Consider the following 27,943-nt stretch of genomic DNA (forward strand, 5'->3'; position numbering starts at 1 on the left):
CATGATCTTGGTGATTCTCCTGCCTCAGCCTTCTGAGTAGCTGGGATTACAGGCGCCTGCCACCACGCCCAGTTAATTTTTGTTTTATTTTGTTTTGAGACCAAGTCTCACTCTGTCACCCAGGCTGGAGTGCAATGGCGCGATCTCGGCTCGCTGCAACTTCTGCTTCCCAGGTTCAAGCGATTCTCATGCCTCTGCCTCCGAGTAGCTGGGACTACAGGCACGTGCCACCACGCCCAGGTAATTTTTGTATTTTTAGTAGAGATGGGGTTTCACTATGTTGGCCGGCTTGTCTTGAACTCCTGACCTCCGGTGATCCACCCACCTCAACCTCCCAAAGTGCTAAGATTAAGGGCATAAGCCACCATACCCAGCCAAGCTTTTGGTTTTCATAATTTTTTTAAATTTAGGAATTGTGAATGAAGGATTTGCAGACCACGAATATTTGATGAAGGCAATTTCAGAGTTTTGAGAGGGAACACTCCATTCCACATACTCAATCACCCAAGCTAGGAGCCTGAGGGTCATCCTAAACCCTCATTCTCTCCCCTCAACCCTCAGTCAATCAATCAAGTCCTGTTGATCTTATTTTCTATCTTTTGAATCTGTTCTTCCCCCCATGCCAGTGCCTTGCCATCTTTCAACTGAGAGGGTCCTTCAGTTTTTATCTAGCTGACCTTCCTACTCTTTTTGCAGCCATAAATCCTTCCTCCACTCTGCTCCTAAGTGCAGATCTGACCATGCCATCCATGCCATGAGTCTTTGCTTCCAGAGTCTTTATGGTTCCAGTAACACCACAGGATGAAGTCCAACATCCTTAGTATGATCTAAAACTCAGATGCAAAGACACAAATAGCTATAATTATGTTATTCAATGTTTGTTACTGTAATGAAACATTTTCAGAGATTAAGTGTAGCCGGGCACGATGGCTCACGCCTGTAATCCCAGCACTTTGGGAGGCCGAGGCGGGTGGATCACGAAGTCAGGAGATCGAGACCATCCTGGCTAACACAAAACCCTGCCTCTACTAAAAATTCAAAAAAATTAGCCAGGCGTGGCGGCGTGGCGGGACTACTAGCAGTAGTCCCAGCTACTGGGGCAGCTGAGGCAGGAGAATGGCGTGAACCCAGGAGGCAGAGCTTGCAGTGAGCCGAGATCGCACTCCAGCCTGGGCAACAGAGCGAGACTCTGTCTCAAAAAAAAAATTAAGTGTAAGCATTTAGAAAGTTTTATAGGAATTTGACAGAGAAATTTTATATTTATTGAATCTAACAAAATGGTAGTTTGTTTTTTGAATAATTCACTTTTGGTGCATTCTATAAAAGCAGTGGACAATAATAGATTGAAAATGTTTTAAAAATTGGTCCTTAACCATACTTTGAGCAGCACTGGTCCATAATATTTTTAATGTCATGTACTTGTACACCTCCCTAGGCTCATCTAACCACCTCCACCCACCACCCAGCAATAATGAACAACCTTTTATAGTTTCTGAAACATATCACTCTGTTTCGTCTCTCCACCTCTATGGAAATGCACTTTCTGGCCTCTCTGACTTGACTTCCCTTCCTCCTGGAAATTTTTTTTTTTTTTTTTGAGACTCACTTTTTGCTCTGTGGTGCAGGGATGCAGTAGTGCCATCAAGGCTCACTGCAGCCTTCAACTACTGGGCTCAAATGTTCCTCCCATCTCAGCCTCCTAAAGTGCTGTGATTACCGGTGTGAACCACCGCCCTGGCCACTCCTGGAAATCTCAAACTGACTGCATCATCACCTTCTTTGGATGCCTGTCTAAACCAAGGCCCCTCACAACTCCAAGCAGAACAGATCACTCACCCTCTTATACTTCTGTCATTGTTTGTACCCCCATTATTGCACTATGTTGTAATTATTTGTTTATAGGTCTGTTTCCCTATTAGTCTGTGAGTTCCTTAAAGGCAGTGGTTAGGATTATCTTTCAGGACTGAAACATTTCTTGTAAAATAACTAACTTGAAGGACAACATTCCTTAGATGATAAATTCTGGCATGTTACTGAAAGAGAAATACAGGGATCATTATTTTATATTTTTCTATTACCAGCCAGGATTTCAGCCTACTACCTTTCGCATCTGACTCTGAATTAATTTACCAGAATGGTGGACATTTTAGAAGGCCAAGGAGCCAGACTTGTGGGACTCACTGGAAACTTTACAAGGGAAAGAGATATGGAAAACAAATGTCTCCACTTAAACAGTTTTGCCCAGGCTCAGTACCTTTGGGAGTAAAATCTGTGTCACCTGCCCTTGCAGAGTTGCACAGGCCTGTGAATAGGATCAATTCATTCATTTCAGAGGGTCCACCAAATAACAGGCCTATCCTGGAGAGCTCCTGGGTTTTGGCTGAAACAAGCAACTATAATTGGAAATGTGTACAAAGAGCAATGAGGAGGCCACCGAGGGGTGGGAGGAATTAATTCTGCCTGAAGGAGTGGAAGGGGTCCAAGAAGGAGAGGGTGAGCCAAACCTTGCTGAGTGAGTCGGATCTGGCCCAGTGGAGACGTTGGGGGAGGAGTGAGCAGAGCAATCTGCTAGATGAAAATCTACACGTGCGTAGGGACGACAGTCTCTGCACTCCTCCTCCGCCCACTTTCCTCCCTTTCCTCGCAATCGTTTCCCCTTTTCTTGGAAAACTAGGACTGAGGATACTGTTTCCCTTCACGGAGGAGACCAGTACAGATAAACGGAATATTAATCCTTTTCATCACGAGATCAGTTGCTCTGCTCTGTGTGTCTTTGAGAGCACTGGGGATGGAGGGAGCAGTGAGTCAGGCAAAGAAGTGGTCCTTCTTTGAGTGAGCCAAGGGGACACGGGAGAACAGGGCCCATGCAGGAAACAAATGAAAATTTTTGTATTTGTCCCCCTCCCTTTTTGTCACCACTCCCCGCCCGGCCCCCCCCCCAAAAAAAACCACACACCTGTCTCTTTATGTTTTCTATAGTTTCCCATGGTCTCCGTCTTTGTCTTTGCCTCTTTCCCTTTGCTAAAGGCTGGAAATTCCTTGTTCTCAACGGAAGGGAGTAGGAGGGGAGTTGGGGGTGGCAGGAGTGGGCGGGAAGAACAGACATCTCGGCAGCTCTGGCTGCGGGCTGCGGGGGCGCTCTGGGCCTCTGGCGGGCCCTGACAAGTCAATGATTTTTTAAATAGGGGCTCATATACAAACCTAGAGAGAGGGACACAGATATACAAGTGGATGCAAAGAAACATATAAATACATAATCTCAGGTACAGAGACACAAAGTGGCAGTAGCCTCTTAAATATGCTTAGCATTCTACAATTTAGAGAGTTTTCCTGTACATTCTCTCATCCGAATCTCACGACAATCTTGAGAAACAAGGACACAAAGACACAAACACCCAGTAGTTTCAATCTCACACACCGGGTCGCACCCGGACCCCCGCGGGCTCCCCTAGGGGAGTGGGCAGGCCCCTTCTGCGGGATTTCTCTTCCCTCGTCCCTCTCTGGCCGAGCACCCCCTCTCCCAGGACCGCGGAGTGGAGAACTCAAAATCAGCTCCTCCCTCCTCCTCTTTCCCGGACCAGGACCACGACCCCGGCGGCCGGCGCCCAGTAGGTTGCCACCCACTTGCTCACGCCCTACTCCGCCTCCTCCTTGGGCGGGCGTCTCCCAGATCCCAAGGCTCAGCACCGCCCCAAGGGGGCCGGGGTGGGAGGGAGGGGGGCGCCTCGAGCAGAGGCTGCGTGGGCGGAGGATGTGCGTCACGGGGAGCGTGGGCTGGGGGAGGGAGGGGGCACGTGGAAACCCGGGGCCAGCGGCTGGCAGCCCCGGATCCAAAATAACCTGAGATGGGGAGGCAGGGGGAGAGGGAGGGGGCGCCCACACCCCGTACGGGGTCGGGAGTGCCCCCTAGGGGAGCCCGTCTAGCCGCGCCCTCCAGTTGCGGGGCGGGGGATTGGGAGACGGGACTCTTCTCGTTCCTACCACCCCCACTGTGTTTGGCGCTTAATAGGATGAAGAAGGGGACGTGAGCAACTGAAATCCCCCCGCCAACAACGCGCTCATTCTCCCCGGACCCCACAAGGCGGAAAGGTCTCCTCGCTAGGCTAGAATGTAGAACCAGCCCCAGCCTACGGCCTCCACGCCCCAGCCCCTCAGAAGTGCGTAGGGGCGGGGCGGGGCTCAGGTTTCGGACTAGGGGAAACCTCACCTGTGGCCAGTCCGCTGGCTTCCCTTTGTCCCCCACCAGCCCACCTTTCCCTGGGGCTTAGAGCTTTTGGGCCGGGCCCTGAGAGCCCCCGCCTCCCCCAACAGCCCTCCCAGCCGTGGGCGGGAGTGCAATGCGAACCAGATGGGGCTAGGAGAAACCAAAGGGGGAGACGGTGGTGGGTTGCAGGGGATGGGGGACTAAGCTCCTTCAAGGCGCTCCTCCCTCTAGCTCCGCCGCAGGAAGTCACGTCGGAGGCTCCCGACCTCTTACTTATCTTCCACTTGACTCTCGGGCAAGGTCCCTAATAGACGGCCCCAGGAAGGGTATCGTCTTTGTCACAGCCTTGCCACACAAAATTCCCAAGCAAGGCCTCATCCTCAGCAAACAGAGGACAAGTGGAGGAATCCCTGCCTGACCTACGCGCTGACAAAACCCGATGCGTCTTATCAACACGCGCACCTAAGTGGTGGCGTGCAGCATAACCCTCCCATCCCTGTTTCCCAAACTTTCCAGGCTAGCATGGAGGCCTCGGTTTCTGAGAGCTGCCCCCTCAGATTACTCCACCGGCGGGCTGGGGAGGGGCGCGGAGATATCTAGGGGATCCCTGCAGAACCCCACGCTCTCAGGCCTGCCTTAAGTGCATAGATATTATGGGAGTCAGATGCACGCACAGGAGGAGCCGCACACCCCAGCCTTCGCGAACTTTTCCCGACTCCTAACATTCACACGTCCAGCACCACAAGGCCTGAGTGTGGGCAACGGGCGTCCCCGTAGTTGTTTAGGCGCGTGTGCACGTCCGTGCGCTTCTGTCTTCGTGTACTTGTGCGTGGTTGTGAAACTCCTCTCAACTCGGAGGAGTGGGGGAGACTAGGAATGTCGCCGGCGGGGCGCTCACGTGGGTACGTGGGCGCCAAGAGGGCCGGCTGTGCATCCGGCGTGGGCGGCACAGAGCGACCTCGCCCCGCCCGCTGGGTCCCCAAGCCCGCCCTCCACAGCCGGGCCTCGGTCACCTCGGTCCCCAATTCGGCGCCTCGGCTCTGAATCCCCGCCCCCGCCTCCTGCTCCACACCCCCTCCCCCCAGTCTCCGCCTCTCCCAGTCTCTAAGCCGCGGCGTCTCCGCGGCCGAGAGGCCCTGGTGCCCGCCCCCCGGCCCCCGCCCCCACCCCCGCCCCCGGCTCTGCCCACGCCCTCCGCCCGCCAGCCCGGCAGCCAGCGCAGCGCCGGGCCTCGCTCCCCGTGCGTCCTGCGGGGGCGGAGGCGCGGAGAGGCGGCGAGCGCAGCCGGGGAGGGTGGGGGGGCAGAGACACAGACAGAGGCGCGGAGGCTCGGAGAGAGAAGACGTGGAGGGAGGGACAGAGCCTGGACAGCGGTGGACACGGCATCGTGCGCGGGGAAGAGTGCAGCACGCAGCAGGCGCCCAACGCTGAGCACCGAGAAGAGCAGCCCGGGTGGTCTCCGGCCGTCCATGCACAGAGCGCCTTCCCCCACAGCCGAGCAGCCGCCGGGCGGAGGGGACAGCGCCCGCCGGACCCTGCAGCCCAGACTCAAGTTAGTGGGCAAAGGGAGGCAGCGGGGAGTGGAGATGGGTGGAGCTGGACTTGGGAATGGGGTCCAGAGGGCGGAGGTCGAGGGGAGGACGTGGGGAAGCGGGACGGGGGTGGGGGGTGGAGACTGATGGAAAAAGGGGTGCGTCTTCGAATTAGGGGGCCCTGGGAGCAGGCAAACATCTGATGAAGCTGGATATGAAAGAGTAGTACCTAAATCTCCATTCCTGGTTTACTTGGTGGGCTCCATCTGGCCTAAGTGCCCCCTGCAAAGAACGTGGGAGCCTCCTAGCACCAGGGGATGCCCTGGAGCTCGAGCTGGCGTCAGTGCGGAAGGTGGGGGGACGCTCAGTTGCCTCAGTCCCTCGTTGGCACGGAGCGCGCGGGCCCCCGGGGTCCAGGAGAAGGCGGTGCCTTTGAGTTAAAGGAGCATCAGCGGGGGGAAGGGGGGTGACGAGGGAGGCAGGGAGGCCTTAGGCAGTTCTTTCCTATATCTGTCCTTTTATTCACAGAGTGGGGAGGGGAGTTTCAGTGTGCAGCCCCTTCAGCAAGAGGCCTTGAGCCTCTCCCCTACTCCACTTGAAGATGCGGGTGGAAAATAAGGGAGAGGAGAGTAGGCGGGAGCCCCTGGGCGGTTTTCGCCCACAGACGCTACCACTGTGGGAGTGTGTGTGGGCGGAACGGCCCCGGAGCAGAACAATTGCGCCCCTCCCCCTGCCGCAGCCCCTGAGCTGAAGGAAAAGGCCGACCGAGGAAGTGGGGAGTGTCACTGCAAGGAGAGGGGCCCCTGGAGCACTGGGCAGCCTGGAAGGGTGGAGAGGTCCGGGGGGAGAGAGGAAGCGTGCGTTAAGAATACTTAACCAGGCCATTCTTAACCAGGCCGGGCGCGGTGGCTCACGCCTGTAATCCCAGCACTTTGGGAGGCCAAGGCGGTTGGATCACGAGGTCAGGAATTCGAGACCAGCCTGACCAACATGGTGAAATCCCCTCTCTACTAAAAATACAAAAATTAGCTGGGCGTGGTGGCGGGCGCCTGTAATCTCAGCTACTCAGGAGGCTGAGGCAGGAGAATCGCTTGAACCCGGGAGGCAGCGGTTGCAGTGATAGCGCCACTGGACTCCAACCTGGGCAACAGAGCGAGACTCCGTCTAAAAAAAAAAAAATGCTTAGTCCCTCGGAAAAGCTGAGCGGACAAGAGCAAGGCACCACCTGGCTCACTGAGTGGGAAAGCCAGGGAAGGTGCCACACCCTCCCTCCTAGCCACCTGAAGCTGTGGCTCCTTCACAGGGAATGAAGCTGGCCAGCAGCGTCCACTGTGGGGGGAGACACGGGTTCTACATTCACCTTAGGCGACTTCACTTTAGTGTTGAGACTGCTGAGTGTTTAGAGTGGAAGGTGAGGATTGTTTTGGGGGAGAGGGAGTTCCAGCCATCCCAGGTCGGTGCTGGTTAGCCTCAGCGCTCAAGTTGTTACCACAGACCAAAAAGATAAAAGCTGAAGATAAGGTTTAAGAGGCTTCGACTCCTGCAGACACAGGGCACTGATTTTTGGGGCTTCGGGCCAGTCTAGGACAGCACTGGCTTGTCCATGCCTCTGAGCAGTGCCTGATTCTCAGAGTCTGTACTCAGACCTGGGCACTGTACAGGACAGCATCCAAATGAGAGAGGGGAAGAAAAGCAGGCAGGAAAGAGGGAACAATTGTTAGTGTGGGTTGGTACCCAGTAGGAGGACTTGCACCGACTGCCTCTCTCTTGTGCCCCTCCTTCTCAGGCCCAGTGCCCGAGCCATGGCACTGCCTCGGACGCTGGGGGAGCTGCAGCTGTACCGGGTCCTGCAGCGCGCCAACCTCCTTTCCTACTATGAGACCTTCATCCAGCAGGGAGGGGACGACGTGCAGCAGCTGTGTGAGGCGGGTGAGGAGGAGTTTTTGGAGATCATGGCACTTGTGGGCATGGCCACCAAGCCCCTCCATGTCCGGCGCCTGCAGAAGGCACTGAGAGAGTGGGCCACCAATCCAGGGCTCTTCAGTCAACCAGTGCCTGCTGTTCCCGTCTCCAGCATCCCGCTCTTCAAGATCTCTGAGACTGCGGGTACCCGGAAAGGGAGCATGAGCAATGGGCATGGCAGCCCAGGGGAAAAGGCAGGCAGTGCCCGCAGTTTTAGCCCCAAGAGCCCCCTTGAACTTGGAGAGAAGCTATCACCACTGCCTGGGGGACCTGGGGCAGGGGACCCCCGGATCTGGCCAGGCCGGAGCACTCCAGAGTCGGACGTTGGGGCAGGAGGAGAAGAGGAGGCTGGCTCGCCCCCCTTCTCCCCCCCTGCAGGGGGAGGAGTCCCTGAGGGGACTGGGGCTGGGGGGCTGGCAGCAGGTGGGACTGGGGGTGGACCAGACCGACTGGAGCCAGAGATGGTACGCATGGTGGTGGAAAGTGTGGAGAGGATCTTCCGGAGCTTCCCAAGGGGGGATGCTGGGGAGGTCACATCCCTGCTAAAGCTGAACAAGAAGCTGGCACGGAGCGTTGGGCACATCTTTGAGATGGATGATAATGACAGCCAGAAGGAAGAGGAGATCCGCAAATACAGCATCATCTATGGCCGTTTCGACTCTAAGCGGCGGGAGGGCAAGCAGCTCAGCCTGCACGAGGTGAGAACCCCCAGGCCTCCTAGGATTGATGTTGACTCCTGGGCCTCCAGCCGCTTACCTCTGCAAGTTTCTACAGTCTTCAACTCTGTTTCATTACCCCTTGACCGGGACCCCAGGCCCTGATCCCCTCCCTGATAGGCCCCCACCCCAGCGGCCGCAGTGCTTCCATCCTCAGCTGAGGGGGAAGCAGAGATACAGGCAGCACCAAGCTGTTTACCTCGTTGTCACTCAGGACCCCACAGGAGTGGAAGAGGCCCTGGGCATTCCTAGGAAGCTGTGGGTGCTGACCTCTGTCTTTCTTCCTCAGAAAGCTCCCATGTAGTGTCAAAACCAAAGCAAGCATCTGATGGATGGGCCTCATTTATCTGATGGTGAAGGGGTGTGAGGAGGTCTGGTGAGGCAGCGGGGGAGTTCAAATTCTGACTCTCCTGGCTGCCCTCTCTCCACAGCTCACCATCAATGAGGCTGCTGCCCAGTTCTGCATGAGGGACAACACACTCTTATTGCGGAGAGTGGAGCTCTTCTCTTTGTCCCGCCAAGTAGCCCGAGAGAGCACCTACTTGTCCTCCTTGAAGGGCTCCAGGTGAGACCTCTTCCCCAGATCCTTCTTGGACTGGAATCCTGCTATGGAGTTAGATCATGTCCTAACCTTCAGCTCAGGCAGCTCTAGGCCTGCTTCCCGCCCACCTGGATGTCCTGCTTTTGGTCAAGTCAGCTTGTCTCAGGTCTGGTCTCTCCTCCCATCCATGTCGGGTCCCCCCAACCCCCTACAACAATAGTGCCTGAGCTAGAGACTTTTTCTCGGCCAGCTTCTTGACAAAGGTTTTAAATAACACATGTCTCTGGCCGGGTTCTGTGCTCTGCCTGTCACGTGGCCCTCATCAGCCTCACCCACTTTATTCTTATCCATCTTTTCAGGCTCCACCCTGAAGAACTGGGAGGCCCTCCACTGAAGAAGCTGAAACAAGAGGTATGTTTTCCTGGGTGCATGTAGGGGCATTGGGCAGCCTTCCCCAATCCCCTCCCTTGCCAGGTCTTCATTTCCCCATTTTGGGCATCCACAGGTTGGAGAACAGAGTCACCCTGAAATCCAGCAGCCTCCCCCAGGCCCTGAGTCCTATGCACCCCCATACCGCCCTAGCCTGGAGGAGGACAGCGCCAGCCTGTCTGGGGAGAGTCTGGATGGACATTTGCAGGGTGAGTGTGCCTCAGAATACTTTTCTCTTCATTGAGGGTGGGGGAGTAGGGGAGGGGTTGGGGGGAGGAGTGAGCCAGGAGGCAGTGCCTGGAACAGGGCTGGGAAGCCTGGCTGGAGGGGGGGCAGAAGGGCCTGTGGGCTGGCTGTGTGGTTGAGGGTGGGGGTTCCATTGGCTGCAGCCCCTTACCTGACCAGTGCCCATGCCCACAGCTGTGGGGTCATGTCCAAGGCTGACGCCGCCCCCTGCTGACCTGCCTCTGGCATTGCCAGCCCATGGGCTATGGAGCCGCCACATCCTGCAGCAGACACTGATGGACGAGGGGCTGCGGCTCGCCCGCCTCGTCTCACACGACCGCGTGGGCCGCCTCAGCCCCTGTGTGCCTGCGAAGCCACCTCTCGCAGGTGAGGCAGCCAGCAGTGCTGTCCCCAAGCACCCCGGCCACCCAGGCCCCCACACAGCAATTCTGGTGTCCTGGGGCCAGGTGGGAGGAAGAGGGATATAGTCATCAGAGAGGGCAGTAGGAGGGCTGGGCTCCAGCCAGCCAGGCCTTGGGGTGCGGTGAGGCAGACCCTGCCGGGCTGCTCCCACCATGGAAAGTCTGGTCCTAGTGTAGATCTGTGAAAGGGGAACTGGGGAATGGGGAACAGAGAAAAGAGAATGAAAGCGCAGGAAGGAGGAGCATCAATAAGGGAAGCTCAGATGGCACTTCCACCAACCCAGGAGTGGGGAGCAGGCTAGGAGTTGCGGGGATGGGGATGGGGATGCCCAGCTTGGAAGCAGAGGAGCCCAAAGCAGTGATGCTTTGTGTGTGGAAGGGGGAAGAGGGAGTGGGCAGGCAGAGGGCTGGGCAGCCGCTGGGCTGAGAGTGACGCAGCAGACAAAGCCACCAACCCTGGCTTGGTATTTTTAAACTGTGCGTGGGTGGGAAGTGGGGGCGGGGACTGGAAGGGGGGCTCTTCTTGAGGGAGGAGTTCGGAGGCTGGCTTCCTGTGCTCCCCCTGATTTGGCTACCAAAACACTTGGGGGGCCATGGTAGGGTGACCTGGGAGGGGCCTGGGAGGGGGCCAGGGATGAGTGGGGGTGGCAAAGCTTGGGAAGGGGGGGAGGGGAGAGGTCAGAGCCAAACCACCCCCGCAGCTCCTGACAGAACCAGAAATTCCAGCACAACGGAGGAGGAGGCGGGAGAGACAGAGAAAGAGAGAGACACAGACAGAGACAGAGCTACACATAGCCAGAGAGGGGAGGGGGCTCACACACACAGGAATGGAACCCCCCCATACACATTGCAGTGGGCAGGAAGCAGTAATTCAATAAATGGAGCCCATCTTCACAACTTTCTTTGCCCCTGCTTCTGTTCCCAACCACTTCTGTCTGCAGCCAGTCACCCTGCAGTCTCCTAACTGCCCCCTTTTCCCTGCAGAGTTCGAGGAAGGGCTGCTGGACAGATGTCCTGCCCCAGGACCCCATCCCGCACTGGTGGAGGGTCGCAGGAGCAGCGTGAAAGTGGAGGCTGAGGCCAGCCGGCAGTGAGGGGTGGACTGGTGTCTTCAGACCCAGGACCTCAGACTTCTGGCTCACACAGACCCCCATGTTCTCCATCCCCGGAATATAGTCACAACCCTGGATCCTTCCTCTGCCCTTCTCCTGCCTCCCCACCTGCTCCATGGGCATAAGACTGTGGGGCTTCAAGCAATAACAAGCAGGGGCCTGGAGAGAGGACACAAGGAGGGTGCGTGGTGCCCTCACCCCTGCCCAGAGCGAGGGGGCAAGGACTCTGCCTCCAGGGCATCTGGGGTTCTCCCCTCCCTCACACAACACACGCCCATTCTCTTTAGGTTTGCACCAGTGGTGTGAGCAGTTGGACTCAGTTTGGACAAGGGGGAAAGGGGGACTTCCCTGGGAAGGTCCAGCAGCTAAAAGTGGCAACATTTGCCCCCAGAATTGGGGGCCTGGGAACACTGGACCTGCTCCTCCTTCCCTCTCCTTCCCCATTTTTGTGCTTCTGGTTTGTTTCTTTAATTTAACAAGTGCTGCAGTTTGCCCTCCCATTCCCATCTATCCCCCAAGTCCTTTGCAGTTTCCTCCCTCCTGCCCTACATGGGGGCGGTGGGTGTGGGATCCCTTCACTGGCCCCCTTGGGAGGCCTGGGTTGGACTCAGGGTCTCCTCCAGCTGGGGGCTGGACCGCAGCACCTATCTGAGCAGTTAGAGCGTCTTTCTTTTCAGATTGTGTACAGTAGATTATTTATTTTGTTATTTTGGAATAAAATTTATTTTATGGCTTAGGATCTATGACCCCTGCCTCGAGAGGGAGAAAGGGTAGCATGGGATGGGGGAGTGAAGGGAAGCTGGCAGTGGATAGGGCAACAGAAAAGATAGAGCAGGCAGAGCCCCTTCATACACTGGAGGGCCACATGATCAGGCCTGGACCCAGACTCTCACCCTGGCTCACAGGCAGCATTGGAGGTATAGAGCCATATGAAGATGTCATAGCCACTTGGACCCACTTGGGCACAGTCAGACTCCAAATTCAGAATATTTTTGGGTTAGCATATGTCAGAGAGGCCAGCACACTTGCTGCTGTCTTCTGTGCAATGTCTCACACTCTCAAATCTGTGTTGTCACACAGGCAAAAGCAGACACATGTTCTATGTGGTCATTGCAACTAACATGCCAGTTATACATTAACATAGCTTAGGTACATACACGTTCACACAGCTATACATGAAGAAACTTGGCCCTTGTACTTTTGCATAGTCTCATACACATATCAGAAGCCTCCACCTCGCTAACAGGAATTTGGGGCTTTGGGAGATTTTTTAATCAGGGCAAAACTTGTATTGGTAACCACATGTCCAGACCCCTCCTGTGCTCCATCCAGGGTCCCTTGAGCTGCTTCCCATTCCCCCAGGGCTGAGACCCAATATCCTCTATCCCTGGCCTCTAGTGTAAATGTGTCTATATGTTCCTGCCTAACGATCCTAGGCCCTGGGTCAGAGTGGGCGGAGAAGCCTTCCGTGCCCTAACCTGTGCTCCTACCCAGCCCACCTCCTGCTCAGCCCCATCACCCTCAGAGAGCTCTGTATGTGTGTGTGCGTGCGTGTGCGCGCTGCAGGTGCAGGCATGTTGGGGCGTGTCTCAGAGCCTGAACTTCCTTCCAGTCAGTGCTGGAAGGAGGTGGGCAGAGGAATGATAGGAAGGAAGGAGTGGATTGGCTCCACCCACCGTGCATTCTCCTGGTTGTCTTTTCCTCCTGACCGAGAAGTAGGTGGGGATAGGAGGGCACCCTCCCCATCTGCTGCTTGGCAGGGCATGAGTAAGTGTCCAGAGCAAGTCTGTGGGGGTAGTAGAAGAGCTGTCTCTCTGGGTTCTCCCTCCAGCTGGGATCACCAACTGGGGTTGGCCCTTAGGTCCATGTGGGACATTGAGATCCCAGATTGCCCATAGTGGGAGGGTTGCAGGAGGGGCTGGGCCCCCAAAGACCCACCCCCCGATTCCCCTTGCCCCTCCAGGAGAAGCTTAGTGAGGTCCTGTTCAGTGGGAGGCAGCAGAGGAGGGAATATGTCTTCACCAATCCTACAAGGAGATGGGAGAAGCAGTGGAGTAGGCATGGCGCCCACTCCCCTAGATGCCACCCAGCCTCCACTACTAAGCTGCCACTCACCAAGTGCCCTGAGAAAACGCTCTCACTGACTGGCTCAGGCAGCTGTCTTCCACCATGGTCACATCTGAGCAGAGCAGGGGGTCAGGGCTGGACACAGCATGCTCCTGAGGCTGGCACGGCAGCAGGCCCCTGCCAGGAACCAGCAATGGAAATAAGGAGGGTGGGGCAAGGCCAGGAAAGAAGAGGCACATGGGGTCAGGAGGGGCCTTGTCACTCACTGGGGGTGAGGCTGGTCAAAGGACAGGCTCATCTGGCCCAGGCTGGGGGGCATCTGCAGGTGAGGCCTGGAATTAGGGAGAGCACAGTTTAGAGGAAGGCAGGCTAGGCAAAGGCAAAGTGGTGCAAAGGCAGGACCACTGAGTGAGGAAACAAGCTCCAGCTCCTTATCCTGACTTAGTAGTGGCCTTGGGCAAGCTATTTCTATGCTCTGAGCTCAGTCTTCTGTAAAATGTGTGTGTTACGGGGGTGGATTAGCCAATTTCTAATGTTTCTTCAGACTCTGAACTTTGATAGTTCTTAAGTCCCCAAGTCCTCACTCCCGCTTCACCTTCTGGGAGGGGAGATGTTGTGCCTTGACTAAGAGTTAATAAGCACCTGAGTGTTATACTTGGGGAAGAAAAATGTCTAGGCCATTTCAAGGCCAAAACAGATGAGTAAACGAAAATCAACACAGCAGAGAAGTGACAGTGGCTCTCAGGGGCAGGACAGAAACAGTCATGCACCACGTAACAACATTTCTGTCAGCTACAGACCACAGTGGTCCCATATGATCATAATCAAAGCCAGGCAGAGTGACTCACGCCTGTAATCCTAACGCTTTGGGAGGCCGAGGTGGGAGGATCACTTGAGCCCAGGAGTTTGAGATCCAGCTTGGGCAATTAGTGAGACCTTGTCTGCAGAAAAACCTTAAAAAAGAAGGCCAGGCGCGGTGGCTCAAGCCTGTAATCCCAGCACTTTGGGAGGCCGAGATGGGCGGATCATGAGGTCAGGAGATCGAGACCATCCTGGCTAACACGGTGAAACCCCGTCTCTACTGAAAAATACAAAAAAACTAGCCAGGTGAGGCGGCGGGCGCCTATAGTCCCAGCTACTCCGGAGGCTGAGGCAGGAGAATGGCATAAACCCAGGAGGCAGAGCTTGCAGTGAGCTGAGATCCGGCCACTGCACTCCAGCCTGGGTGACAGAGCGAGACTCCGTCTCAAAAAAAAAAAAACAAAAAAAAGAATTAGCCGAGTATCGTGGTGCACAACAGCATGAGGATTGTTTGAGCCCAGGAGGTAGAGGTTGCAGGGAGCTAAGATCGCACCACTGCACTCCAGTGAGTGAGACCTTGTCTCAAAAAAAAAAAAAAAGAAAAGAAAAAAAAATTATAAGCTGAAAATTCGTATCACACAAATATTTACCATTATGTAACTATTTCCTTATACTGTTCAGAACGGTATCATGCTGCTCAGGTTTAAAGCTAGGATCAACAGGCTACACAATATAGCCTCAGTGTATAGTGGCCTATACCATCTAGGTTTGTGTAATTACACTCTATGATATTCGCATAACTATGAAACTGCCTAAGGACAGAAAATGCTCCTTCATTAAGTGATCCACGACTGGACTTACACAGCTTTTGCTATGAGCCAGGCACTATGCTCAGCTTTACAAGTGGTATGAACTCATTTAATCTCCACAGTAATGCAGTGAGGTAGGTTATTATTATTAGCATTATTATCCCCCATTGGGCAGATAAGGCACCAAAGGCTAAGTAATTTGCCCCAAACCAGTAAGTGGTGGAGCTAAAATTCAAACCTAGGCAGTCTGGATCTTAACTACTATCTCCTCATTAGAGTGGACAGAAGAGAAGAAAGGTTGTTAGCATTTGGTGCTCCTTTCTCACAGAAGAGCCTCTTCTAACAATTCAAATGCCCACCCCCTTAGAGTGGGATGGTATCCCCATGAGGTTTTTCACTTACTCCTGGAAGGCTGACAACACGTTGACTGATTCTTCTGGGGAGAGGCCTTGATACGGGGGGATGGAATGAGAGTGTGGTGGGTACACCTGGGACCTGGGGAAAGAAAACAGACCCCCTGATGCCAGCCCTTCTCCTGGACACCACCACACCCTGCTTTTGAACGGGTGTCCCTTTCATGGAAAGGAAAATTCCTTGTTCAGCTCCCAATGCCAGCTCTCCCAGCTGCCCATGCTAAAAGCCCATCTGCACAGACCACTCCCATTCCTGTCTTTCCAGCTCCTTACACCATATCTGGGCCAAGCTGCATGCTCATGGAGGAATCAGCGGCCATTCCAAGGTCATAAGAAGGCACCATGGTAGGCATCTGGAGCTCTGGGGTAGGAAGTGGCTGGTCCCTGGAGCAGGGAAGGAGGTACATATGACTGACCAAGAGTTGATGCCACCTCTCCTTCCTGCATATAAGCACTAGACCCCTAACCTACCCACTGTCCACACCACCACACTCACCTTTCCACGGTCATCTTGATGGTAGCTGGGACATAACCCCTGCCATCCTTACCCATCTGTTCAGCTGTTGTGAGAAGGAAAAGAGAGCCATGGAGTGCTCTGGAGTTAGGGAGGAAGGGAGGTGGAAAAGGTGGGCATGGATGATGGGGAAGTAAGAGAAGCGCAGCTATGTAATAGGGAGTGACATCAGGATGACACAGGCAGGCAGGGAGATGAGGGCAGCGGGAAGCAGGGAGGAAGTGGGTGACAGGAAGGAATCAGAACTGCCAGTTCCAGCTTACGCTTGTAGTGACTCCGGAAAGCCTCATCCTTGGGCTTCTTGGGATAGAGGTTTTTGAGCTGAGCAAGATCCCGGATTCGGTCCCCCAGTGAACGAATGGACAGGTCTTTGGCAGAGAATGGCTGGATGTTCTCTATCTGTGGAGAGCCTATGGTAGGAATGAGACCCTGAGATCCCCCTGTTCAGACTTTCTTCCCCTTCCCTAACCCTCACCACAAGACCTGTTCTCACTCCACCAAGGCAAGGGAGAGAGGACCTAGGGTGGGGCTCCTGAGGGAGCAAGATCCACTAGTCTCCATTCCCACAGAGGTCACAGTGAGAAGGTGAACATTTAGACCACAGAAGGAAGAAGAGAAGAACTTCCTAAAGATCAGGATCAGCATCAGGAAGGTCAGGACGTTTCATTCCCAGAAGAAACCCCAGAGGGCACAGGCACAGAGACAGAGGACTGGCTGGGGTGGCCTCACCATCCTGGCCCCGGATGACATGAGCAATGGTGATGCCCCCAATCTCTGAGTCGCTGAAGCGGAGGAGAAAGGTTCCGTCGGGCTCGTTGAGAAGAAGGCTAGTAACGTACTGTTTGCTGATGAAGCCAATAATCAGCCTGGCCGGGATGAAAGAGAGGATGGGGCCTGGGCAGTGAGTATGGAGGTGACTGGGGTATGGCTGCTCAGACCACCCAGGGCAGGGACTCACCGGTCAGACCAGTAGCTCCGGAGACAGCGTTTGGTGAGGTCCAGGACACCATCAAACCACTGCCAAAAGGTGAAGCCACGGCCCAGCAGGATCTCCTAGCGGGAGAAGGGAAATGGTGTGAGCCAAGGGAGGGCCAGAGCTGGAGCCTGTTTAGGGCAGGCACTGAGCTGTGAGTGCCCTCATGACAGAATCACAGGGCTGAGGGATCGGACCGAACCTGAGACTCCATCAATGACAACGACCAGTCCTCATGCTTACATGTGCCAGCCACTATTTCAAGCCTTTCCATATATTTATTTGCTCTTTATAAGGCTATGGAGGTAGGGACTATAATAATTCCATTTTACAGATGAAGAAATGGAAGTCCAAAAACGTCGAATGACTTGCCCAGGTCTACACAGCTGGTAAGAGGCAGAGCTAGGATTTAAACCCAGGCATTCTGGCGCTGGAGCCCCTGTTAACTACTGTGCTACACCCTCTCCCTAAGGAGGTGTGGCAGAGGTGAAGCCCAAAGGAAGGTAACCTGCTGGGTGTGACTGTCTTGCTCCCTTTTGCTAACACACCCTCTGGTCACATGAGCCTTTCTTTCTTCTCTTTAAAGATTCTGTCTCACACTAAGAAAGAAAGAAAAGAAAGAGGAAGGGGAAGGGGAAGGGAGACCAACAAATAAAATATGTAATATAACATAAAATCAAAAAGCAAGAGTCAGAAATGTGTGGTTCTGTCCTAGCCATGGCACTCACCTGCTTTGGGACCTTGAACAAACTACATAACCCTCTGAGCATCAGATTCCTCGTCTGTAAAATGGGGATAATAATAGTATCTACCTCAAAGGGATGTCCAGAGGCTTAAGTGAGATAACATACATAAGGTGTTAAGAACAGTGCCTGGCATATAATAAGCTGTCAACACGTGGTAGCTGGTATTACTGCACATGTCCCTCTGGGATTTTGTTCAGTTTAGACAGAATCTCATTCTGTCAGCAGGCTGGAGTGCAGTGGCACAATCTTGGCTCACTGCAACCTCTGCCTCTCAGGTTCAAGTGATTCTCCTGCCTCAGCCTCCCAAGTAGCTGGGACTACAGGCATGCGCCACCATGCCCAGGTAATTTCTGTATTTTTAGTAGAGACAGGGTTTCACCATGTTGGCCAGGATGGTCTTGATCTCTTGACCTTGTGATCTGCCCTCCTCAGCCTCCCAAAGTGCTGGGATTACAGGTGTGAGCCAGCCTGGGCCTTTTTTGTTTGTTTGTTTGTTTGTTTGTTTTTTGATATGGAGTCTTGCCCAGGCTGGGGTGCAATGGTGCAGTCTCTACTTCCTGGGTTCATCTCCTGCCTCAGCCTCCCGAGTAGCTGGATTACAGACACAAACAACCATGCCTGGCTAATTTTTTGCGTTTTTAGTAGAGACGGGGTTTTGCCATGTTGGCCAGGCTGGTCTCGAACTCCTGACCTCAGGTGATCCACCTGTCTCAGCCTCCCAAAGTGCTGGAATTACAGGCATGAGCCACCATGCCTGGCCCCCCTCTTTTTTTTTTTTTTTTTTTTTTTTGAAATGGTCTTGCTCTGTCACCCAGGCTTGAGTGCAGTGGTGTGATCTCAGCTCACTGCAATCTCCACCTCCGGGTTCAAGTGATTCTCCTGCCTCAGCCTCCCACGTAGCTGGGATTACAGGCATGTGCCACCACAACCGGCTAATTTTTGTATTTTTAGTAGAGATGGAGTTTCACCATGTTGGCCAGGATGGTCTCGAACTCCTGGCCTCAGGTGATCCACCAACCCTGGCATCTCAAAGACTGAGATTACAGGCATGAGCCACTGTGCCCAGCCAGGAACAATTTTTCCAATGGGTCAAAGTCACTTTGAATCAGAGCTCTGTTTACACACAACCTGGGTGAGTCATGCAAGTCGCTGGTAAAGAGGAAGGACAGATGACCCCCAGACCAAAACCACAGGGATGTCAGAGAATGCATCTCTGGAGCCAACCCCCAGACCTGGGGTTTTTCCTCCCTGGTCCATGACAGGCCTTCCTAAAGGACCTGAGAGGGCACTGTGGAGACTCCAGCGGAAGGTCCCTGCGTGGAGGCTGAGCAGGCCCTGAGTGCCCGAGGCATGAAGAGCTTAGTGGTGGGAGGTCCAAAGGGCAGGAGAATGACCTTGTTGAACTGTGACCAGGACACAGAACGGTGCTGGAAGGCCTCCATGCTGAGGCTGTTGTCATTGAAGATCTTCTGGGCCAGGAAGAGGAAGTGCTCTGGGAGCAGCCCCCGGTTGGTCCCCACCTCAGCCATGAACTTCAAGTTCAGAGTTTCACACATCTTCTCCCAGGGCACCCGCTCAGCCACCACAAAGGGCACGCGGTCCTGAGGAGAAGGGGGAAGAGAGCATCAGAGGCTACTGTCTTGTTCTTCCTCAGGCCAGCCTTCATCCCTCCCACCTGCCTGTGGCCTGCCCATCCACAGCACCTGATATCGCTCACGAACATGCTGCTTTTTCTAGGTTACAGTGCTGTGGCCTGATAGTTGTTAAGACTAGGGTGAAAAGAGGTCAGAAGTACGAAAGTAGGCCCATGAGAAGGTGTTAAGGTCTCACCCATTTAAACATGCCTGCCACCCCATCAACAGGCCTGCACCACTGCCCATATTAGAACCCACCCTGCCCCTGTTCCCTCCAACTCCAGGAATTTCCTCACCATCTCAGAGAAGGCATTGTCCCACAGGATGGTGGCTTTGGCATTGTTGTCTTGGTTGCCATGGACGATGACAACCAGGGGCAGAGACAGGGCCTGAAGAGGGTGAGGACAGGGGTTTCTTTTCTTTCTTTCTTTCCTTTTTTTTTTTTAAGATAGTATCTCACTCTGTTGCCCAGGCCGGACTGCAGTAGCACAATCTCAGCTCACCGCAGCCTCAGCCTCCAGGGCTCAAGTGATCCTTCCACCTCAACCTACAGGTATGGACCACCTAATCCAGCTAAGTTTTTATTTTTTGTAGAGATTGGATCTCCCTATGTAGCCCGGGCTGGTCTTAAACTTGTAGGTTCAAGCGATCTCCCTACCTTGGCCTCCCAAAGTGCTAAGAATTTTTTTTTTTTGAGACAGAGTCTTGCTCTGTCACCCAGGCTGAAGGGAAGAGGCGTGATCTCAGCTCACTGCAACCTCTGCCTCCTGGATTCAAGCGATTCTCCTGCCTCAACCTCCTGAGCAGCTGGGACTACAGGCCTGCACCACCACACCCAGCTAATTTATTTATTTATTTTTATTTTTATTTTTATTTTTTTTGACACGGAGTCTCGCTCTCACCCAGGCTGGAGTGCAGTGGCGTGATCTCGGCTCACTGCAAGCTCTGCCTCCTGGGTTCCCGCCATTCTCCTGCCTCAGCCTCCCAAGTAGCTGGGACCACAGGTGCCCGCCACCACGCCCAGCTAATTTTTTGTATTTTTAGTAGATATGGGGTTTCACCATGTTAGCCAGGATGGTCTTGATCTGCTGACCTCGTGATCTGCCCACCTCAGCCTCCCAAAGTGCTGGGATTACAGGCGTGAGCCACCGCACCTGGCCAATTTTTTTATTTTTAGTAGAGACGGGGTTTCACCATATTGGCCAGGCTGGTCTCGAACTCCTAACCTCGTGATCTACCCACCTTGGCCTCCCAAAGTGCTGGGGCTACAGGCGTGAGCCACCACGGCCAGCTGGACAGGGGTTTCTTAGTAAAGTAAGAAGTTTCCTCAGGGGGCTGACTCTGAGCACTCAGAGAAGTTACTGGACTCACACATCATAATCAAAAAGTTCATGCCATGTTATTAAAAGTTTTCTGAAGCTCAGTCAGGGCCTCACTCTAGAGAAGTGGTTATGAGTCACTGCTATGGAGCCAGACCTCCAGGTTTCAAATACCAGCTCCAACACTTAGCTGTGTGACTGGGACAAACTACTTAAACTCTCTGTGTCTCAACGTCCTTATCTATAAAATGAGGCTGATAATACTGCCTACCTCATAATGTTACTGTGAAAACCAAACGTGTGTGTGCTGGCACGCATGTGCATGTGTATCATTTAATAGACAGATCTGGTCTATAGGAAGTGCTTCCTAAGTGTTTGCTGCTATCCGCTACTATTCCCTGCCCCGTGCGCTCCATGCTCTTGCTCTACCCCACTCACCCGGGCCCCAGTGTGCATGAATCCCAGACACATGGGGTATGGGGCAGTTACAGGAGGTGAGGGTCCAGAGACCCTGTGTGTGGCGTTAGAGAAGGACTCGGGGTCCCAGATTGGGGTAGGGCTGGGCCATGGTTCACCTGGAGCTGGATGGGGAGTTTGCCGGGGCCAAGTGTGAAGCTGGCAGAGAAGAGCACAGCGCACTTCTCCTCTGTGACAGACTCAGTGCCCTTCCGCTCACACCGCTTGATCTTCTTGAGAAGCTGTAGGTGGGGTGAGAGAGAGCAAGGGCGAGTGCATGAGGACAGAGACCGCTCCTCTTGGGCTTCCCGACATCCTCTCCAAGGAGAGTCCCATAGTCTACTAGTGGTGCCCCCCTCACTGCCCACTGCACCCCAAAGCCCCTCACCAGGTTCTTGAACAGGGCAGAGCAGCAGTTCCCAGGAATGCTGTTCTCCAAGGGCACTGTGTTGTTGATGATTTCTCCAGTGCTTTCTCTGCCAGGGGAGGTCAGAGTGTGAACGAGCTCGTCTCACTGTGGCCAGGTGTGGCGACGCACTTGTGTGCATGGGTGAGTGTAGACTACCCATTGTCGCCAGCCCTAAATCTCCACATCTCTGTTTGGGTTCTTAAGGGAGGAGTCCCCATCTTGGCCAAGTCATGATGCCCCCACCCCATTCCAGCCCTAAATGGGTCCCTCCCTTTCCTCTGCCTTGACCATTCAGGGTCTGCACATCCCATGGCTCTCCCTCCCCATCCCTTGCTCTTTTCAGTGCCAGCCCCCCAAGCTGCCTCCATCACCCTAACATGCCTTCTCCAACCCCAGGTCCAATCCCAGCTTACGCTCCAGCCCCAGGACCCTGAGGCACACTCAGCTCCCTCGCCTGCTTCTCTGTCACCATGTCAGCCCTGACCAGTGGAGGCTTGGCTGGGGCCCCCAGGAACCTCAAGCCCAACAGGAATCGAACTCCAGCCTGGAACTTGGTCTGAGTCTTCAGTACCTGGGGCGGCTGCTTCTCCACCAGGAAACAACTGGGAGTGAGGAGGACACAAGGGGAGTTGGGGGCTAGGTCCCTGCTGGTGCCCTCCCCACAGCTCTAGCCCCCTTCTTTTCTTCCTGAGGTCTGTTCTAGGCCAGACTGGGGACTCCCGGGGCATACCTGGTGACGAGGGTTCGCAGGACTTCATCCAGCCGGCCCATCAGCGACGCCCGGGTCTTGGGCTCAAGCTCCCCACCAGCCGCCCCTACCTCCTGCTGTAGCTGGGAATAAATGTCCACCAGGCTCTCACACCTGGGGCCAGGACAGTGGTCAGGGGGCATAGGATTAAGGCTGCTTGCTCCGGCCCAGACTCCCTTCCACTATACCCAGGGAGAAAGGCTATCATGTGTGGAGGAGTGGGGTGGGTAGTGGGTGTGGCTGCAAGGCACCTGGGCTGAAGGGGGTTCTGTGGTCTGTTGGCCTAGGGTCTGGGTGGGAGGTTCGTTCTCAGTGCCTACACCCCTGTGGAAACCCAGCCGCCTCTCCCCCGATGGCTCTTGCACCCAGGACAGCTGCCCGCCCTTACAGTGCTTTGTAGCAAATTGGAAAGTGTTCCCACCCAATAAACCAAATGGAAAAGTCCTCCTATTCTTCTGGGCATGGAGAGAAGCCTGGGTTGGGTGAGTCCCCGTTTGTGCCCCTCGACTGGGCCCACTTGTACAGGATTCAACCTGAACGACAGTGTGCACAGCCCCACTGGAACCGGCTTTTATGCATCTTGGTCCACTCCAAGGCCCTCCCGCCTGGCTTCTCTCTCTCACCTGTAGGGCCTCCAGCAGTGTCAGCTGCCCACCCCCAGCTTATGCCCCCTTCCCCATCAGCCCTGGCCCAACCTCTCCTGGAGTGGGGCCAGGCTCTCCTCAAAGGGTGCACCATTCCCTGCCAGCTGCTGCTGCCGTTTCCAAATCTGGATCCTCTTCAGCACTAGGGCCTTGGCTGCCTCCAGCTCCCCAGTGGTCTCCTGCAGTAGCATGGCCAGGGCCTATGGGCAGAAAGGGGCCTGAGCCAGGGCCTCACACTGCCTCCGCATCCAGCTCCTGGGATACGGCTCTTTTTCTCACTCCTCTGGAATTCCCTTACCCTACTTCAGCCTGTGTCTCTCTGAGGTCTGGCTTCCATCCCTCCAGCTGCACTTTGACCTCAGTCTCCACCTCTCAGCCCATTACTCACCTCACTTGGCCCAGTCCCATTAGCAGGAGTTTCTATCAAGCTGTGCAGAGACACTGAGGGTTGGGGGCAGAAATCAAGGGTGCAGACAGATTAGAGGTTCAGTTCAGGTTGAGATCCAAGAGGGGACCACTCCTACACACTCCCCAGAACCACCCTGGCCCCCACCTTGGCCAGCCTCAGCCCCCTTCTGCAGGGCTTCTCGGAGAAGGTGGATCTCCCCTACTCGGTGCTGCAGCCTCCGCAGGGCTGTCTTAAACTTGAGTTCTTCCTGCTTCCAGTGGAAAGGCATTGGCAAGTGGCGAAACTACGCAGGAAGGACAGATGCCAAGAGGTGAAACACTCTGCTTATCCCTCTATACCTGGCCTCCACTCTCTGCTCTGCAGATAGCGTTTTCTTGCTCCCCTCTCCCCTTTGGCAGTTCTTCCTGACCTTTTGGAATATCGTGAGACCTTGCTCCTAGCAGAATCAGCTCCTTATCCGTTGCTGTGCTCTCTCCAGGCCTCTTACCCTCAGTCCCTCATAGAAAGATTCCCTGAGCTTGACTTGGGGTTCACTCTGACCCTAAGAACCTCCTTTGGTTATTCCTGGGACTAGAACACTGAGCCTTTACTGAGGTTCAAATTCTTTCTAGTTTGTCATGGCTCAGGCCAGAGTCTCAGGGAATTGAGTTGGGGTGGGAAGTGGAATATCACAATACCTGTTCCATAACAGCTTTTTTCTCTCCTTGAAGTATTTGTCTGAAAGTGGCCACCAGCTTCAGGGGGTCCCTCTGATATATGCTCTATAGAAATGAGAGTGGTAAACAGTGAGCGTGGCTCTTACCCATGTCCTTCAATCCCTCCAATCCCCAGGCCCCCATTCACACATACACTATAAGGCAGCACAACTGTAGACTCCAGAAGTTTTTGTGCATTTGCATGCTTTTAAAATCTAATTTGCCTGCTAGCTAGCAGCTAACCACAGGAACACAAATTTGCTTCCAGCATCCAACCAATTTTCTTCCAGGGCCCAATGCTCAACCCAGTTCAACCTCAGCCCCACCCAGCCTTGTTCCCTCCCCTCCTTCCCCACCTCCAGGGTACTGATGTGTTGCAAGACGGTGCTCCCCTCCCCCTGCTCTCCCGCAGAGGCCTGAAGGCGCTGGACAGTGTCTGAAAGTAGGGCACTAGCCATGTTGCAGCAGAAGGCGTCTGAGCCGACCAGGAACTCCCTGCAGGAAGATCAGGATGAGGCTACCTCAGGCCAGGGCTTCCTCAGCTCTGATGACCCTTTACCCCACAGCCAAAAGCTCAGCAGTTCCTTTCTCGCTCCTTATTCTCCATCTAGGCCCTCTGTAGCTTTCACCCATGCTCCTTGTTCCCCAGTCTTCTAGCTGTTATGAGAAGTGCTTTTGTCCCAGCCCAAACCTCCCTCCTCTTTGGCTCAGCCTCCTAAGAGATGGGGTCTCCATCTGTCAACATTCATAGGCTGGTCTTGATGGGGCACAGACTCCCTGCTAAATCTAGGTCACTACACACGTAATAACAGGTCTCAAGTTCTGAATCCATGGCTGAGGGGGAAAAAATCTAAGGAGAAGGAAGATGAGTCAGGGAAGACTTGGGGAACCAGCAGGGAACAGCCAGGACTCACCAGGGCTGGCTCTCCAGCCAGTCACCCAGAAGATGCCGCAGGTGTTGGGGAAAGTCAACATAGAGCCGCTGCACTTTTTCTGGGGGCATCTTGGAGACCAGACCCCACAGAGACATGATCTGGGACTTGGAGGTTGCCTGGAGGAGAAAAATAAGGCCACTCTGAGTGGTGCCCAAGAAACTTGGCCTATCTTCTGGAGCAGCCAGGGACCTCCTATAGATAGCCCTCCTAGGGACCATCCCCACCACCACTCACGGCCAGACCACCTTAAACCAGGGGCATCCTGGGTCAATGCCCGAGATGGGGGTAACTCCTTCAGTGATAGATAAAGGGGTGGAAAGAGCTGAGCTGTAGCCAGAGGGGTGGGGAGGCAAAGGGAGACAGGGCAGTAGGGAGACAGCTCTCTTGAAGATGGCAGAGAATTTGGTTGCAGCTCTAGACCTGACTCTGGTTCTGTGGGCAAGGAGCCTTCCCTGTGTGGGCTTCGATTTTCTCGTCTATGAGTGTTAGATGAATGGAAAACTTCCCAAACTTTTTAAAGCAGTAGGCAATGTCAGCTTTTAATCTGTGGAATCTCAATTACATAAAAGGTATGAAACTGAAGATGCCCTGTTGAAAGCAAGCATAGAAAGCCTGAAACTTGACTGCTTCTACTTCCCTCTCCCCATCTCCTGACGCCAAAGGCGTCCCTAGACAAACCTCTCAAAATTCTGGCACTCCATGAGATAATTTGAAAACCACAAGGCTCGGCCGGGAGCGGTGGCTCACACCTGTAATCCCAGCACTTTGGGAGGCCGAGGTGGGCGGATCACTAGGTCAGGCGATCAAGACCATCCTGGCTAACACAGTGAAACCCCGTCTCTACTAAAAATACAAAAACAAAATTAGCAGGGCGTGGTGGCGGGCCCCTGTAGTCCCAGCTACTCAGGAGGCTGAGGTGAGAGAACAGTGTGAACCCGGGAGGCGGAGCTTGCAGTGAGCCGAGATTACACCACTGTACTCAAGCCTGGGCGACAGAGCAAGAGTCAGTCTCAAAAATATATATATAAATAAATAAAATAAAATAAAAATGAAAACCACAAGGCTAGATGATGAAGAGGATGGGAGAGTAATAACAGCTACTATTTGTTAAGCACTTACCATGTAGGAGGCATTACACTCAGTGCATTATCTCATTCAGGCCTCATGACACTTTTGAAAATACATAATACCCCATTTTATAGATGAAGAAACTGAGGCTTAAAGAGGTCTCTACCCTGCCCAAGGTAGGTGAGTTTGGAAAGCAGGCTTTGAATCTGCGTGGGGATTTACCATCGCACTGTGTTGTTAGGATCCCTTCCAGGGGCAAATCTGATCATCCTAAGAAGTGGGGGAAGATGGGAGGAGACTTGAAGGAGGAAAGTTGGAAAAGGAAAGTAGAGAGAACTAAGGAAGAGGATGGGAGAGACTGGAAAAAAAGGCAGGTTTAGTAAGCCAGGAGGAAAGAGCCTAGAAGAGAGAGGAAGCTGGAGGGCTAAAAGGCGAAGAAGAGAGACGAAAAGAGGGAGAAAGGAGAGAAGGGGACAGGGAAGTAGAGGAGGGGGTTGCATCCCCATTTCCAGGTTCAGGGGGAACTGGGTAGACCAGTGGTTTCCCAGGGGCCTCTCAGTTCACGTTTCTCACAATATCCCTCTCCTAGAGATGAGGGAGAGGATGGGATGACAACTCCCCCAGTCTCCCAAAACCCAGTAACCCCAAGTCTTCCTGTTCCACGTTCAGCCTCTCACTTCTCCCAGGACTCTCAAAGGGATGGAAAATGGAGAGGCCCCTTCTCTGGACCTTCCTGCTCCAAGACCTTCATGCCCCTCTTTCCTCCAGGTCCCACTTTCCCCAGCTCTTTTCTCCTCAAGGCGAATCCTTACCCCTCCTGCTCAGGTTCCTCCAATAGGCCTTTCTCTAACCCAAGAGAGAAAGGTCCTCTGGAGTGGGTGGGCACCGCTTTCCTCTGCATCCCCTTGCAAAGTGACCAGCCTCCTGGCATGGCCCTGGCTAGAAATATCCAACCCCTCTTCTTCCCCAGACATCAGGAGGACACATTTCTCCCCACCCCAACTCATAACAAGGCTGGGTCGATTGGCTTGACCAGGACAGGGGCTCCTTTAGCCTTCAGCCCGCTGAAGGGGAAGGGAGGGAGGAACCACGGCGTGAGGGGCGGGGCCCGTGTTCCCTCCCAAACCCAGAAGGGAAGCGCAAGGTCTGGGATCCTTGTCCGCCCGCTTGGTGGCCTAAACTCGCTTATCTCAACCCCTACCTCCCGGAGTCCTCTGACTGTGGGACCACAGGATCGAAAGTTAAAACAGCTTCTCTGAGTTGCCCAATGTGTGGATGTGGCGGTGGGGGCGGGCGGGGAGGTGGAGCCAGTTCAGCGCGAGGAGGGTTAACTCGGCGCCACCGCTGGGAAATCTCAGCGTCTACAGCAGCCAAGCGTGGAGCAGTTTTGAGGGGGAAATTCCCCCTCCTCTGGGGCACCATGAGGTCTACATCTGGGGCTCGCTCACCCCCCAGCCACACCCTTGAACAAGAACCTTAAGCGGAGGGCAGGATAGGGTTTAACGAGGATCCACTGCCCTCTGGCATCAACCTTCCAGGGAGGGGCGGCCACTTCCCCCGACCCAGGGCAGAGGAGCACTCCTTCACCTTCTTTCCCTGACTTTCCATGGCCCTGGGGGTGCAGGGGTGAGGCTGTGAAAACGTGACCCATGGGGGAGGGGAGTACTGAGGCCTGGACCCTCCCAGATTCCTCCAGGAGTTCGAAACTGCCAAAACCCAGTGCCACCAGCCACCAACACTAGCTGAAACCATCTCTTGGGGACCATCCACCCAGCCAGGGGAGGATCCCGAGAGCTCCCCCGCCGAATCCACCCCCACACACTCAAAGAGGCCCCCGCACCCACCTCGGAGGCAACCCCTCTGCTGTCTTCTCCCTTTCTCAGCAGGCACTGCCAGGCCCCATAGGTCTGTAGCTCTGTCCAGCGAGTTCAAGGCTGGCCCTGCTAGCACCTCCCCCCTTCCACCACCACCACCAAAAAGAAAAATAAAATAAAACACACACATACATACACACACACACACTCCTCTCCCGTCCTCCCTCTTCAGTGTAAGCAGTGGCTGCCCCAGCCCGCTGTTTCCGGCTTCTCCTTCTACCCAGGTCCCTCCCTGGAGCTCTGACGACACAGAGAAGAGAAAGTGGGCTGGAGGAGGAAGAGGAAG

At 54.5% G+C, this 27,943-nt stretch overlaps 2 protein-coding genes across 6 annotated transcripts; one reads left to right on the top strand and one right to left on the bottom strand.

The window, feature by feature from the left end:
* Positions 1 to 5,302: 5,302 nt before the first annotated feature.
* On the top strand, positions 5,303 to 11,882 carry NAB2 (NGFI-A binding protein 2). Of its 2 annotated transcripts, XM_023210728.1 has the most exons (7): positions 5,303 to 5,756; positions 7,523 to 8,396; positions 8,846 to 8,979; positions 9,315 to 9,366; positions 9,461 to 9,593; positions 9,805 to 9,996; positions 11,016 to 11,882. In XM_023210728.1, exons 1-7 carry the CDS (start codon positions 5,674 to 5,676, stop codon positions 11,123 to 11,125), a joined length of 1,578 nt encoding a protein of 525 aa, XP_023066496.1. In that variant the 5' UTR covers positions 5,303 to 5,673; the 3' UTR covers positions 11,126 to 11,882. The 2 variants fall into 2 exon arrangements, with proteins under 2 accessions (XP_023066496.1, XP_023066497.1); XM_023210729.1 differs by lacking the exon at positions 9,805 to 9,996.
* STAT6 (signal transducer and activator of transcription 6) lies at positions 11,814 to 27,939 on the bottom strand. Of its 4 annotated transcripts, none has more exons than XM_023210724.2 (22): positions 27,628 to 27,848; positions 24,695 to 24,831; positions 24,137 to 24,275; positions 23,763 to 23,846; positions 23,230 to 23,368; positions 23,065 to 23,117; positions 22,728 to 22,876; positions 22,015 to 22,146; positions 21,698 to 21,886; positions 21,264 to 21,351; positions 20,995 to 21,117; positions 19,397 to 19,489; positions 18,861 to 19,067; positions 16,706 to 16,800; positions 16,477 to 16,613; positions 16,011 to 16,157; positions 15,730 to 15,793; positions 15,507 to 15,617; positions 15,223 to 15,315; positions 13,477 to 13,542; positions 13,259 to 13,387; positions 11,814 to 13,170 (listed from the first exon to the last, which is right to left on the bottom strand). In XM_023210724.2, exons 2-22 carry the CDS (start codon positions 24,808 to 24,810, stop codon positions 12,981 to 12,983), a joined length of 2,544 nt encoding a protein of 847 aa, XP_023066492.1. In that variant the 5' UTR covers positions 24,811 to 24,831; positions 27,628 to 27,848; the 3' UTR covers positions 11,814 to 12,980. The 4 variants fall into 4 exon arrangements, with proteins under 4 accessions (XP_023066492.1, XP_023066493.1, XP_023066494.1 ...); XM_023210725.2 differs by having other exon boundaries at positions 11,822 to 13,170; positions 27,790 to 27,939; XM_023210726.2 differs by having other exon boundaries at positions 11,822 to 13,170; positions 27,794 to 27,929.
* Between the last annotated feature and the right edge of the window lie 4 nt (positions 27,940 to 27,943).

Source organism: Piliocolobus tephrosceles, chromosome 10, assembly GCF_002776525.5.
Source record: "Piliocolobus tephrosceles isolate RC106 chromosome 10, ASM277652v3, whole genome shotgun sequence".
Classification (NCBI taxonomy): Eukaryota; Metazoa; Chordata; class Mammalia; order Primates; family Cercopithecidae; genus Piliocolobus; species Piliocolobus tephrosceles.

What these genes read in the sequence shown, in the direction of transcription:
- NAB2 (XM_023210728.1), top strand. Translation starts at nt 5,674, where the DNA reads ATGCACAGAGCGCCTTCCCCCACAGCCGAGCAGCCGCCGGGCGGAGGG. An exon ending in AGCAGCTCAGCCTGCACGAG is followed by an intron (nt 8,397 to 8,845) that starts GTGAGAACCCCC and finishes CTCTCTCCACAG; the next exon opens with CTCACCATCAATGAGGCTGC. An exon ending in TGAAGAAGCTGAAACAAGAG is followed by an intron (nt 9,367 to 9,460) that starts GTATGTTTTCCT and finishes GGGCATCCACAG; the next exon opens with GTTGGAGAACAGAGTCACCC.
- STAT6 (XM_023210724.2), bottom strand. Translation starts at nt 24,810, where the DNA reads ATGTCTCTGTGGGGTCTGGTCTCCAAGATGCCCCCAGAAAAAGTGCAG. An exon ending in AAAAAGCTGTTATGGAACAG is followed by an intron (nt 23,369 to 23,762) that starts GTATTGTGATAT and finishes CTTCCTGCGTAG; the next exon opens with TTTCGCCACTTGCCAATGCC. An exon ending in TTTCCGGAGTCACTACAAGC is followed by an intron (nt 15,794 to 16,010) that starts GTAAGCTGGAAC and finishes TTCTCACAACAG; the next exon opens with CTGAACAGATGGGTAAGGAT.